The 12,242-nt window shown below is 46.6% G+C and overlaps 1 protein-coding gene across 1 annotated transcript; it reads right to left on the bottom strand.

Moving 5' to 3' along the window:
* Positions 1-6,572: 6,572 nt before the first annotated feature.
* LOC125515346 (bidirectional sugar transporter SWEET13-like) lies at positions 6,573-8,544 on the bottom strand. Its single transcript, XM_048680799.2, has 5 exons — positions 8,280-8,544; positions 7,882-7,918; positions 7,414-7,786; positions 7,198-7,317; positions 6,573-7,111 (listed from the first exon to the last, which is right to left on the bottom strand). The coding sequence occupies exons 1-5, from the start codon at positions 8,329-8,331 to the stop codon at positions 6,806-6,808; spliced, it is 888 nt and encodes a 295-aa protein (XP_048536756.2). The 5' UTR covers positions 8,332-8,544; the 3' UTR covers positions 6,573-6,805.
* Between the last annotated feature and the right edge of the window lie 3,698 nt (positions 8,545-12,242).

The raw sequence follows: 12,242 nt of genomic DNA, 5'->3' as shown, positions 1-12,242 counted from the left end.
ACGCTGTTGCCAAAGAAAGAAGAGGTAGTTCGGATTGAACAATTCAGGCCAATATGTCTTCCTAACGTGAGTTTCAAAATATTCACGAAAGTGGGTACCAATAGATTGACACAGATTGCTCACTCAGTGGTACAACCGAGTCAGACAGCATTCATGCCAAGGCGACACATACTTGAAGGGGTGGTCGCTCTGCATGAAATGCTTCATGAAATTCATTCGAAGAAGCTAGATGGGGTTATCTTCAAAAATGGATTTTGAGAAGGCATATGATAACGTTAAGTGGCCTTTCCTTCAGCAGGCAATGTGCATGAAAGGATTTAGTGAGGCCTGGCGGAACCAAGTGGGTTCTCAAGTCCAGAAGGGTAGTGTTGGAATCAAGGTTAAGATGATATTGGTCACTACTTTCAGACAGACAAGGGATTGAGACAAGGGGATTCCATGTCTCCTCTCCTTTTTAATATAGTGGTCGATATGTTGACCATTCTAGTTGGTAGGGCCAAGCAAAACGGTCAAGTGGAAGGGTTAGTCCCTCGTCTGGTCGATGGGGGAGTCTCCATTTTACAGTACACTGACGACAGTATCTTATTCATGGAACATGACATTGCAAAAGCGCGCAATATGAAACTCATATTATGTCTCTTCGAATAATTGTCTGGATTAAAGATAAACTTCCACAAGAGCGAGTTGTTCTACTTTGGGAAGGCCAAAGAAGAGCAAGACACTTATAGACAATTGTTCGGCTGTGAATTAGGTTCTTTGCCATTCAGTTATTTGGGCATACCGATTCATCACCATGGAAGTGCATCGAAGATCAAATTGAAAAAAGCTTAGTTAAGCTTATGTCGTATGGAGGTCGGTTTGTACTGATTAACTCAGTACTGACTAGTATGTCGATGGTCCTATTATCGTTCTTCGAGGTACCGAAAGGGGTGCGAAAGCGACTTGATTTCTTCAGATCTCGATTCTTCTGGCAGTCAGATGAGGCCAAGAGGAAATATCGCATCGCGCGATGGGATATTCTTTGCCAACCCAAGGATCAGGGGGGTATTGGCATTGAGAACTTAGAAATTAAGAATAAATGCCTTATGAGTAAATGGCTCTACAGGTTAGAGACAGAGCCGTAAGGTATGTGGGCACAGATTCTGCGCAATAAGTATTTGCAGTCGAAAACGCTTGCCCAGGTTACCATGAGACCAACTGGCTCGCCATTCTGGAAGGGACTCATGAGAACGAAGGACTTGTTCTTTCGTACGGTCAAATTCTTGGTTGGCAATGGGATGTCAACAAGATTTTGAGAGAATACGTGGTTAGAGAGACGCCCCTAGCCGTACAATATCCCACCCTTTATAACATTGTGCAACGTAAAGAGGATTACGTAGGCACAGTTTTTCAGACGACTCCCATGAATATTCAGTTCAGACGTGCGTTAGTTGGTGAGCGATGGACTGCCTGGATGCACTTGCTTAGGAGATTGATAGATGTTTAATTAGCCGACCAACCGGATTCGACGCACTGGAAGTTAGCTAGAAATGAGGTATTTACATTGAAATCTTTCTACATGGATTTGATTAATTCTGGCCCAATCTCAACATCGTTACACATTTGGAAGGTTAAGGTTCCCTTGCATGTTAAATTTTTTATGTGGTTCGTCCACAATCAAGTAATACTCACCAAGGATAACTTAATAAAGAGGCGATGGGCAGGTAGTTCGCGTTGTTGTTTTCGTGATCATGATGAAACAATACAATATCTATTCCTTGAGTGCCCACTCGCCAAATTGCTTTGCAAAATGATTCATATAGCCTTTAACATTACTCCTTCAGTTGACATTGACTCGTTGTACGTGGTTAGCTGGAGTTGAGCATATTACTGCGGCTCGTATTCGGATTGGAATATGTGCTCTTCTTTGGGTTATATGGAACTGTAGGAATGATATGATTTTTAATAGACAACACACTTTAACTTTCTTGCAGGTCATCTTCAGAGCTACCGCATGGATCCGTACGTGATCCTTACTCACTCCTATCGACTCCATGGAGCCTTTGGTTACTGGGTGCAACCAGTGAAAGATGGTAGCACGGGCTATATTCAACCGGTTCGGATGGCGGTTGCATAACAGGATACGAGTCTAGGGAGCTTATCCTTTACATTGCTTTACCGGTTGCGATTTTGAGCATGTACTTTTCATTTCTTTGTTTCGCCCCGCTTGCGAACTGTAACACTTTTATGACTTTATGCTACTTCGAGGATTTTTAATAAGATGGTTGCATGCATCATTATGATGCAGAGGCCGGAGGTACGCCTCCATTTCCAAAAAAATTAGGCTATATGCCTAGCAGCGACCACCAGCCGGTAAAAACTATGGCGCCAAGTGGCAGTCGTAGTACGACAGTGCCAACATCACGATGCTCGGAATATTGTGTGAATAGGAACAAAAAAAATTCATCGTCAAGGGATCAATCCAGACTGGACAAGGGATGAGGCACGCGATAGTGCGTGGTTGGGGGAGACCTCGTTGTGGCCTCGATATGGAGGTGGGAGGGAGATGGGGTGCGACGGAGGTGCATGGTCGACGACGATCTCATCATGGCCTCGATCCGCACTAGGGAAGGAGGACACTCGTGATATATGGTTGGTGGGAGATGATGGCGTCATCGCGGCCTTGATTTAGACCGGGGCGAGGTGCACGACAGAGCTGCATGGTCAACGACAACCTCATTATGGCGTCAATCCGGAATGGGGGAGGAGGGAGCGTCGGGGCACAGAGGCGTGAGGCGGTGGGAGAGATGTATCAACGATGCTTTGGGGAGGGGCCATGGCGGCGGGACCTTACCAGCTCATGGTCATCCATTGTTAGGATCTCCCGTCCGTCATCGGGCCGAACGATGTACTCCCTCCGTTCTGAATTACTTGTCGCGGGTATGGATGTATCTAAATGTATTTTAGTTCTAGATACATCCATTTCTTCGACGAGTAATTTGGAACGGAGGGAGTAACATCTAGTACATGTGTCAAATGGATGTAGTTCATTTATGTGTGTCCTCTTGATGTTTTCATTTACCTTTGCAGTAATTTAGCGATTGGAGTCGCCCGGTACAGAGACGTAGTCGGAGACGTTCAACTCCCTGGGCCACACATGAAGTTGATAGGTAGATTCTGTAAACCGATAGACCCCTGGGTGAACGGTTGTCCATAGAAATTGTTTCCTTTGGTCCGGTCTTTGTGAATTCTATATCTTTCGTTAGCTGATGCATGTATGACGAGAAGTAGAACAATTGACTTGTCTCAGTATGACTCACCATAATTAGATTGCTCGATCAACGCAAGGTGACATTGCACATGTGAGCGCCGTCGTCCACAGTCACAGGGTGCTACTAACCTCCACTATTTCTCCTTAGTTTGTTTCTTTGCTTAGTTTAGTATTTATTTTCCGTTCAGTTTACTACATAGTTAGACTCCCTTTTTATTGTTCCTCCTAGCAATTGATCAGAGTTATCTATTTCCAATTTGGGTGTGGGCGTAGTTACGTCTGTGATAGCATAGCAGCATGATTGGTAGTGAATTATGGGTTCGACAATTAAACATGCAAATACTTCAAGTGAATTATGCTTGAAAAAAACTCTGTGCACTTGAAGACATTAGGGATACCTTTGGCTCCACGGATTGATATCTTCATTTATCACTGAGGGAAATCTTGCTTCTTACTAAAAAACCTGATATTGGGAGCCCAACTAGTTGTTAAGACCTCTTCCAATGCAAAGGTGCTTACATGAGGTGCTAAGTGCATTAAATACCTTAGCAACTCATCTTCCCAATGCATAGGTGCTTAACTTGTTGTTGCTAAGCACACTTTATTTAATGAGTTAGTACCTAAAGTCTTTCATGCATTAGTCAAGTTGTTTCATTTAAATGGTTTTTCTAGGTTCTCGTGCTTGGCATTGATTCTTTCTGAGGTCACCAAAGTGCTCTCTCCCCTCATTAAATGATGTGCCATGTCATTTTTTTGCTTATGTGACATGCTTAGCACCTATCCACCGTGGAGCACTGGGAAGGGCCTAAGCTATATACCTAGCAGCGATCACCAACCGACGAAACGACAATGCCACGTGGCAGTCGTAGTATGCCGAATGCCAAAATCACGATCCTTGGCATAGTGTATGCCTGAGTACCAAAAACCAGGTGCTTGGCATACTGCATGAACAGAAACAAAAAAAGGTCGTAGTTGACCCTATCATGGTTGGTGGTAGACAATGGCATCACCGTGGCCTTGATTCAGACCAAGGGGGAGGCATACAACAGAGGTGCATTGTCGACGGCGGTCTTACTATGGCATCGATCTACAACGGTGGGGGAGGAGGCGCATGGCGGTGGGAGAGAGGGTGCAAAGATGCTTTGGGGAGAGAGAGAGAGAGAGAGAGAGAGAGAGAGAGAGAGAAGAGGACGGTAAGAGAGAAGTGAGAGGGGAGAATGGATACGCATCGTTGAATGATGGATCTAGATTTATGACCATGAGGCACGATCTGCGGGAGTCTGGCATTGACCAATCAAAATGCAAGAACTGCTTTACCAAGTGTTACACTTAGCAAACTGTATTTCTATGACTTCCCAAAATCAATACGTGTACACACAATACATTTATTATTTTGTATACCTCAATACATTTTTTATATTTAATATACAACGAATAATTTATTATGTAGGAGTTTCCATAAATTTTATATTGACTTAATATTTTCAAAAGTTTAAATGCCTAGAGATGCACTTGGTGACTTCAATATAGTAAATGGCCCTGAAAAAATGCCAAATTTTGACATGTAATTTGTAATGTTCTATACTGGGTGTAGAGACAATTTCAAGGCCAACAGATGAAGAAGCCGTCGTTGCGCATGCAAACCTAACACGTTCCTCCTCAAAATCTAGATTCTTCCTCAGAGATGATTTGGTCTCTAAGCAGTCTATGTGATGACTTCTGCAAAAGATTCTGAAATTTTCACCACATCCTCTAGGGGTGATATCATGAAACCATGGCAAGTTTCATGTTTTCTTGCTTCGTTCAAAATTCACATAATTAATAAGTACCAAGCTCCATGTTGATGCCCAAGTCTCGGCCCTGGTGTTTCTCACTCCAGTTATTTAATGGTATAAGGGCTAATAAGCATAGACTAAAGACCAGTTATAATATTTTTCAACCCATTTCTGACAATTATGAATTCATGTACCTGCAGTTAAAATTTGAATTATATACATTAAATGCCTAGGAATTCATTTAATGTATTAAGTATGGCAGACAAGCTCTAAAAATGCCAAATTTTAACATGAAATATGTAGTTTTGTATGTTGAGTGTAAAAAAATTATGAAGGCCAACAAATGAATTGGTGACCAGTTCGCATAAAACATGATCCGTTCCCTCTGGAAACCTAGATCTTTCCTGGGAGATGGTCTAGTCTATGTGCAATCTCTGAGAAGACTTACGCGTAAAGCTCTCAAATTTTTACCACAGCCTCCAGGGGCATATAACAACATCCTGCCAGGTCCCATGAATTTTTGACTTCGTATGAATTTTCGTGGATTGAAACCATAGCAGTCCGCATGTTGACGGCCTAGCCATGAGCCCCCTGGGCCCTGGCCTCCCTCTCTTTGGTTGCACATGGCCTGGGCATGGGACAAAGACCGCAAATAGGAATTTTCAATCCATTTCTGGTGATGTCTTCATGTCATCGCAGCAGATCTAGAATTTCTAGCGTTAAAACCTTAGAAATGCAATAAATGACCTGGATAAAGTAGACGACCCCGGGAAAGGGCCAGTGTCTGGCATGTGTCAGTTCAGTGCAGAAAAAGTTTCAAGGCCGTGAGAGGAACGAGACCAGCACCTGCTTGATAAACCCAACGCTTTGTCGCCATGATTTCATGTAATTTGGTCCGTTTTCAATATTAATAATAAACATATAAACTAACAAATGAAGAAAAGGAAATACAATGAAAATATGGAAGAAAGGGAAATGGAAGAAAGAAAGAAAAATTTAGAAAAAATAAAATAAAAGGAAAACAGAAGAAAGAATGTGTACAATGAAAAGAACAAAGAAAATAATATAGTGGAGTAGAAAGTAAAGGCTGTGAAAAGAAGAAATATAGAAAATAGAAGAAAGAAACGGACAATAAAAAGAACAAATAATAGAGGATATAGATTAAAAAAATGTCAAGTGCTTTTTTGGGTACTCGGCATACATTTAGCGTATAATGTTTGTCGAGTACCTCACAAGAGGCACTGAGCATACTACACCCACAGTAGCAGATCCGTCAACAACAACCGAAGGAGACACGAGGTGAAACATTTGCCCAGCAACTTGTGTATGCGTGCCCAGTGTTTCTTTTCTTTTTGTGTTTGCCTAATACCAAGTGTGTGTCGAGTGTATTTTAAGATGCTCGACATATTGGTTCATGGGTTGTATGCCAAGTACCGTATATATGCGTAGTGTTTTGTGACGGTGCTCGACATACTGGCCTGTAAGCCGAGCACCCCATGAAACAACACTTGGCAAACAGCCGACTACTCGGCATAGACAGATTCTCCTGTAGTTTACAAAATAAATTTCTCAGGAAACTTCAGATGGGCAACAATACTGGCACCTGCACTATACACTGCAGATACATGGTTTATGCCTCATATTATCAACACGTTGATATAACAGAACAAAGGCATCGCATACCCCGCATGCGGGAATCTAGAGCCCTGCATACCCTCCAGAAAGGTTGTACGAATATTAAAGCTTGCATGACTCATGCACGAGCCATGCGTGGCTGCATCTAGACCACCTCGACAGAGCGGGCAAAGTCCACCGCCATCACTTGCTGCCTCGGCGCCGCCGCCTCAGCAACGCATCTCCTGGGGACGTCCACGGCGCTAGCCATCTCAGTGACCGGGCGCACCTCAGCGCACGAGCTCTTGTCGGCCTTGCCGACGTTGATCACGACGACTTGGTCCTCTGCAGGCACCTTCCATGCCTCCTTCACCTCCTTCACATCGCTTGTCACCACGGGCGTCGCGTTCATGTAGAACATGTAGAGGACCATCTGGATCATCCCGAAGGTGAAGCCAAGGATGTTTGGGAGCTGGAAACAGAAAGTTGATCGTCAGTGCTCATGCTTGAGAATTGTATGCGTATATGTATCGACCAATATAAGGGTTGTATAGTTACCGCGACGTATTTGTCCTTGATGAGCAGACCGTAGAGGAACCAGACGATGGCGCTGAGGGTGAGCGTGAGGGAGAGGGAGAAGGGCATGTACTCCACACTCTTGGTCTTGATGACACGACCCTTTGGAATGGACAGAACAAATAGTGAGTTAACACATACGAAGGTCGCACCATGAGCAACAATATATACAACTAAGTTTATCAGTCGAGGGCTCACGATGATGCTGAGCGGCGCGACGAAGACACAGACGGAGAAGCCGACGCAGATCCAGCCAAGCGAGACGACGCGGGTCTCGCCTTGGAAGGCGAAGACAGTGAGGAGAAAGATGAGCCCAAAGCCGGCGATGTTGAGTAGGAGGACGATCTTGGCTGTGAAAATCTTGGCCTTCCTGGGGGCGTAGACGAGGTACATGACGATGTAGACGGTCTCGATGACGCAGCCGGCAGCGTTGATGGTGATGAGGAGGCCCTCACCGGTCTTCACCAGCGCGTAAAAGATCCACAGCATCGCGCTGAACAGGGCCACGACGTAGGGCACCGACTGGAACCCCTCCGTGGATTTGCTCTTGAAGATCCGGTAGAATGTTGGTCTAATATTTTAGGTTTGTGTGTACATTAGTTATGAGAGAACTTATTGACATGATCAATCAAATGAAAACCAGAAATGACAGAGACAGTTGCTTACATCGGGGCCAGGAGGCTCGTGAAAGAGATGATGTTGCCTGCACAGCACAAAGTTCGCGAAGTTAGCAACGAGTTGTGATAATTGCAGGACACATTTACATCTTTTTATGCGCTTTATTGTTTGCAAAAAAAAAACATAGGCAAATTTGCTTTGTTGTTGTTTCTTGATGGGCTCTTGGTGCACCGAGCTAGATGTCACTAGTGCTAGTACTAGACTACATCAGTTATTCAATCAGTGGCAAAGATAACATATATAGATAGATGTTGTGAAAGGCTGATCTTAAATGACACAAAGTAGCCTACTAGTACTGCACTAGCAAATAGCAGCTGTAATAAGAAACTATCATAATACAAGGGGTAATTTGAGGACATCTTTTGTTCGTGTTGAGAATAATATACCTAGTAGGCCGAAGGCGAATGCCCAAGGGTGCTCCATGGATAGGCCAGCCATTGTGATACGAAGATATTGAAGGTAAATGAGATAGATATGAAGTTGACAACAAGCCTGCTGGCAAATTAAATCAACAGTGGGGCTAGAGGTTGTTTTTGCTCTTCGCTCACTCTTTCTGTCTAACCCTAGACTCCTGGCGGAGAGAAGGGAGAGGTCTTAAGAGGAGAGCTCTCTGTGTTGGTTGGAACTCTTGGCCCGAATTGTAAGGTTGGTAATGGGGTGCTTTATATAGGCAGAAGATGACATGACTGCCTTGGTGTATGCAAGCTCTCCGGTCACAGATATGCCACACAAAATTAATGATTGGCTTTCTAGAAAGGGAAAAGGTTTCCAACGATGCATAATTGAGCTTATCTAACATGCTATGCTTTTTCCCGCGAAAAATCTAATGTGCTACGCTTGATAGAGATAATGATGAAAAAATTCTAAAGTTGTTGCTTTGGTGTACACTTTAGCTTTAGTGTGCATACATCTGCTCCTAAATTGTTGTAACCCGAATTGTGTTATGCTACGTCATTCTTCCAACCTTCCCAGCCTAGATCTTTGGAGTGTGGTAATAGCCCAATTGAGAGGACTCTAGTGTCCAGTAGCTGAATTAATTTAGCGGCACTTTTGCATTAAAAAAATCTAAGCAAAGAGTTATTAAATGAATATGCTGACATCCTCGTACTTTTTAGTGATGAATGCACAAATACAATTTTCATCTTACAGACGTTGTATAAAGTTAAAGAGGTACATGGCATTGCACATACATTCAAATAGTGTTTCTCATCTTAAACTCATCCAAATATAGCTACCATAGACCTCAAAAGATTAGTTTCAAGGGAATACAATCCAAATGAGTTCACTTTAGGCCTCTGTGTGACTAAGATATACACAGCCAACAGAACCACACAAACTAGCAAAAACAAAGTCATACAAGACCAATACAAGGCCTAAGAGCATCTCCAGCCGCGTCCCCAACAGCCCCCCTCCCCCCAGGCGATTTTTTAGCGCCGACGCCTAAAAATCGGCCTAGTCACGCCCCCTGGAGCCTATTTTTCACTGGTTTGGGCCGAAACTGGCGCTGACTGATCCAGGCCGAACCCGGCGCGCTGGGGGGGGGGGGGGGCCGGGGGCGCCGAGGCAAGTGATTTTGGCGGGAACGAACTGCAGGCCCGCCGAGTCAGCGACCCCCGCCTCGTCGTCCTCACAACGCCTGGGTTTCCCGCGGGGAATCTATGCCAAGGCTGCCGCTGGTCAACCTTTCCATTGATTCCTCACGGGCGGCGCGGCGGCGCCCCCCCCCCCCTCCCGCCACGCGTACACACGGCGCCCATCCCCGGCCGCTATAAAGCAGCGCCTCCCCTCGCCTGTGGCCGCACCCCGCCCACAGCCGCCGAGCTCTTCCTCCCTCTCCCTGTGCGCAGCTGCCGCCGACGTTCCTCCCCTCTTTCCTCGGGCCTAGCCGTGACGATGGGCGAGAGGTTCCCCAGCGATGGTGCGGCAGCCAATGGCTTCGGCCACCTCTTGTTGCACGAGTGGGAAGCCCACTTGCTGTTCGAGGCCAACGTCCCAGCGTCTCCCGACATGCGCGCGTCCGGGCGGTGCAAGCTCAGCGCCAATGGCGTCCCCATCCCCCAGCTGCCCGACGTCACCACGCGCGCCGACTACTTCGTCGACGAGGTCGACCGCGTACGGGCCCTCCCGCAGTACACCACCAGCAACCACGAGGCGTGGGTGGCGTACTTCCAGCGCCGGCAGGCGCAATGGCTGGCCTCCATCAACAACGCGCCGGTGGTGCGGGGGACCAAGAACAGTGATGGCCGCCACCTGTGGTGGGGCGCCCCCGGCCGCACGCTCCACGTCGTCCTCCAGCACCTCGTGGGTGGTAACGAGTCGTCGTTGACGTACCCTGCCACCCCGGTCCCCCGCCGGAGCGGCGTCCAATGGATGCTGAGGAGGGCCGGCTCCTCTTCTTCCTCCTCGCGCTCCTCCTCCCACTCCTCCGGGTCGACGGCGCTGTTCAGCATCAAGGCCGAGCCCGAGCCCGCGGCGACGCCCCCTTGGCCGGCGCACCCGCAGCGCCGGTATCGTCATCAACGAGGGCGGACGCGCCTCCTCCTCGGCTACTCCCCACGTCGTCAAGCCAAAGACGGAGCTGGGTCTCGCCGCCGTCAAGACGGAGCTCAACGACGCGGCGGCATTGAAGTGGGCGCGCGAAGACTGGGCGCGGACGGAGCTGGAGCGCCAGCGCCTCGCCCTAGAGTAGTTCGCCGCTCGGCGTCGTGGCCGCGACGAGGGAGGCGTCATCGTCCTCAACGACGATAGCGACGACAACGCGGCGTCACCGGTCCGCCAGGGCGACCCTGGGCAGGGGTCCAGCGGGGGCGGCCGCGTGAAGGAGGAGAAGCACGACGAGGACAACGGCGGCGACTTCGCCTCTCTCAGCGCGTTATTCAGCATGTAGTCGCGGCCTCTTGTGTATTTTTTTCTAAGTATTTTATCTATGTAAAAACTATTTCAGTTCGCCGAAGTATACTGTTTCGCAGAATATTTTGTCCCGTTCACCGAATTTTAGTCGAATTAATGTTCAAAAAAGTTTAAAACAGAAGCCTACGGCCGACCCCGGGGGCATCGGCTGGGAACCCGATCGCCCCCAGGCCGATTTTAGCGCCGGTTTGTCCCCAGGCGGCGGTTTTTGGAGCCACCTGGGGTCCAACGGCTGGAGATGCTCTAAGGCGGGGGGGGGGGGGGGGGGGGGGAGGGATACTCAAACTGATGGGTACAAACATTATTGTCCACATGGTACAACCGCATAAACATCACTGTAATTAATTTTTAGTGTTCACGTGGCTTAAGAATAGACCACGAAAGGAGCCAATGCGTACACTGATAGAAATCCAGCAACTTAGAGAATTTTTTCGATAAAGAACACTTTATTACTTAAAAGGTTTAAGCATTACACCTGGCCTCTGCATAACTAAGATGCACACGGCAATAAACAAGCCTAACTTCTAAAAAAAGAGAAAAAGGCGGAATACAAGTAATCATGTGAAGACTGTATAACGCCTAAGACGTAGGAGGGCCAATCCGAAGATCATGCTGCCATCCATGTTGGGTAAAGGTATCCCTCGTCATGGCCTCCATAAGCAGGTCTCGATTCTCAATGTTGTAGAGACGACCATAAACGTAGCATGCCGGTACATCTGTAGAACCTGCATAAGAGAAGAGAAGAATTGCAATGGAGAGAAAAATGGCCTACAATTATGTAGTTTCAGTAGATTATAAAATAAATTAGCACACCATACATAATTTAGGAACCATAACTACGCATTTGCTTTCCAGTCTTCATCTATGAGCGCAACCAGGTCAGCGGTCCTTTGGCGATGATACGAAGGATGACCATGCTACCTTGTTTTCGTTGAAACGGGCTTTCGTGCCGCTTTATATATAAAGCAACACAGTCAAACCGATAGATGGTGATGAGGAGATACTCTTACAAAGAAGATAAAGAAACATGAATACAAGAGAGTCAACACCCTACCAAAAAGCAACCAAGACTACCGACAAGGATGGGGACTCGCCGCCAAAGGAAATCGCCGCCCCATGTTGCGCCCTTGCGCCGCTCACACCAAGAGAAACATCAGTTATTACATTGTAATTTCAGCAACTTGAAACAAGATAGCCACCAAACGCAAGAACTTCCCCTGCCCCTGTGTTGTCCCTCGATATAGGTTCTTAAATGTTTGGGTGACATGAATATTACTCCCTCCGTTCACTATCATAAGATGTTTTGAATATTTCAATATGCATTACATATGGACAGAATGAGTGAACGAACACATTAAAATGTGCTTACATACGTCCGATTCAGAAAAAGTTCAGAACATCTTATAATAGTGAACTGAGGGAGTACCTCCTAAGTGGTA

Source organism: Triticum urartu, chromosome 6A (genome assembly GCF_056163025.1).
Source record: "Triticum urartu cultivar PI428250 chromosome 6A, HENAU_Tu73, whole genome shotgun sequence".
NCBI classification, from domain to species: Eukaryota; Viridiplantae; Streptophyta; class Magnoliopsida; order Poales; family Poaceae; genus Triticum; species Triticum urartu.
This window is presented reverse-complemented; position numbering and strand designations above follow the sequence as displayed.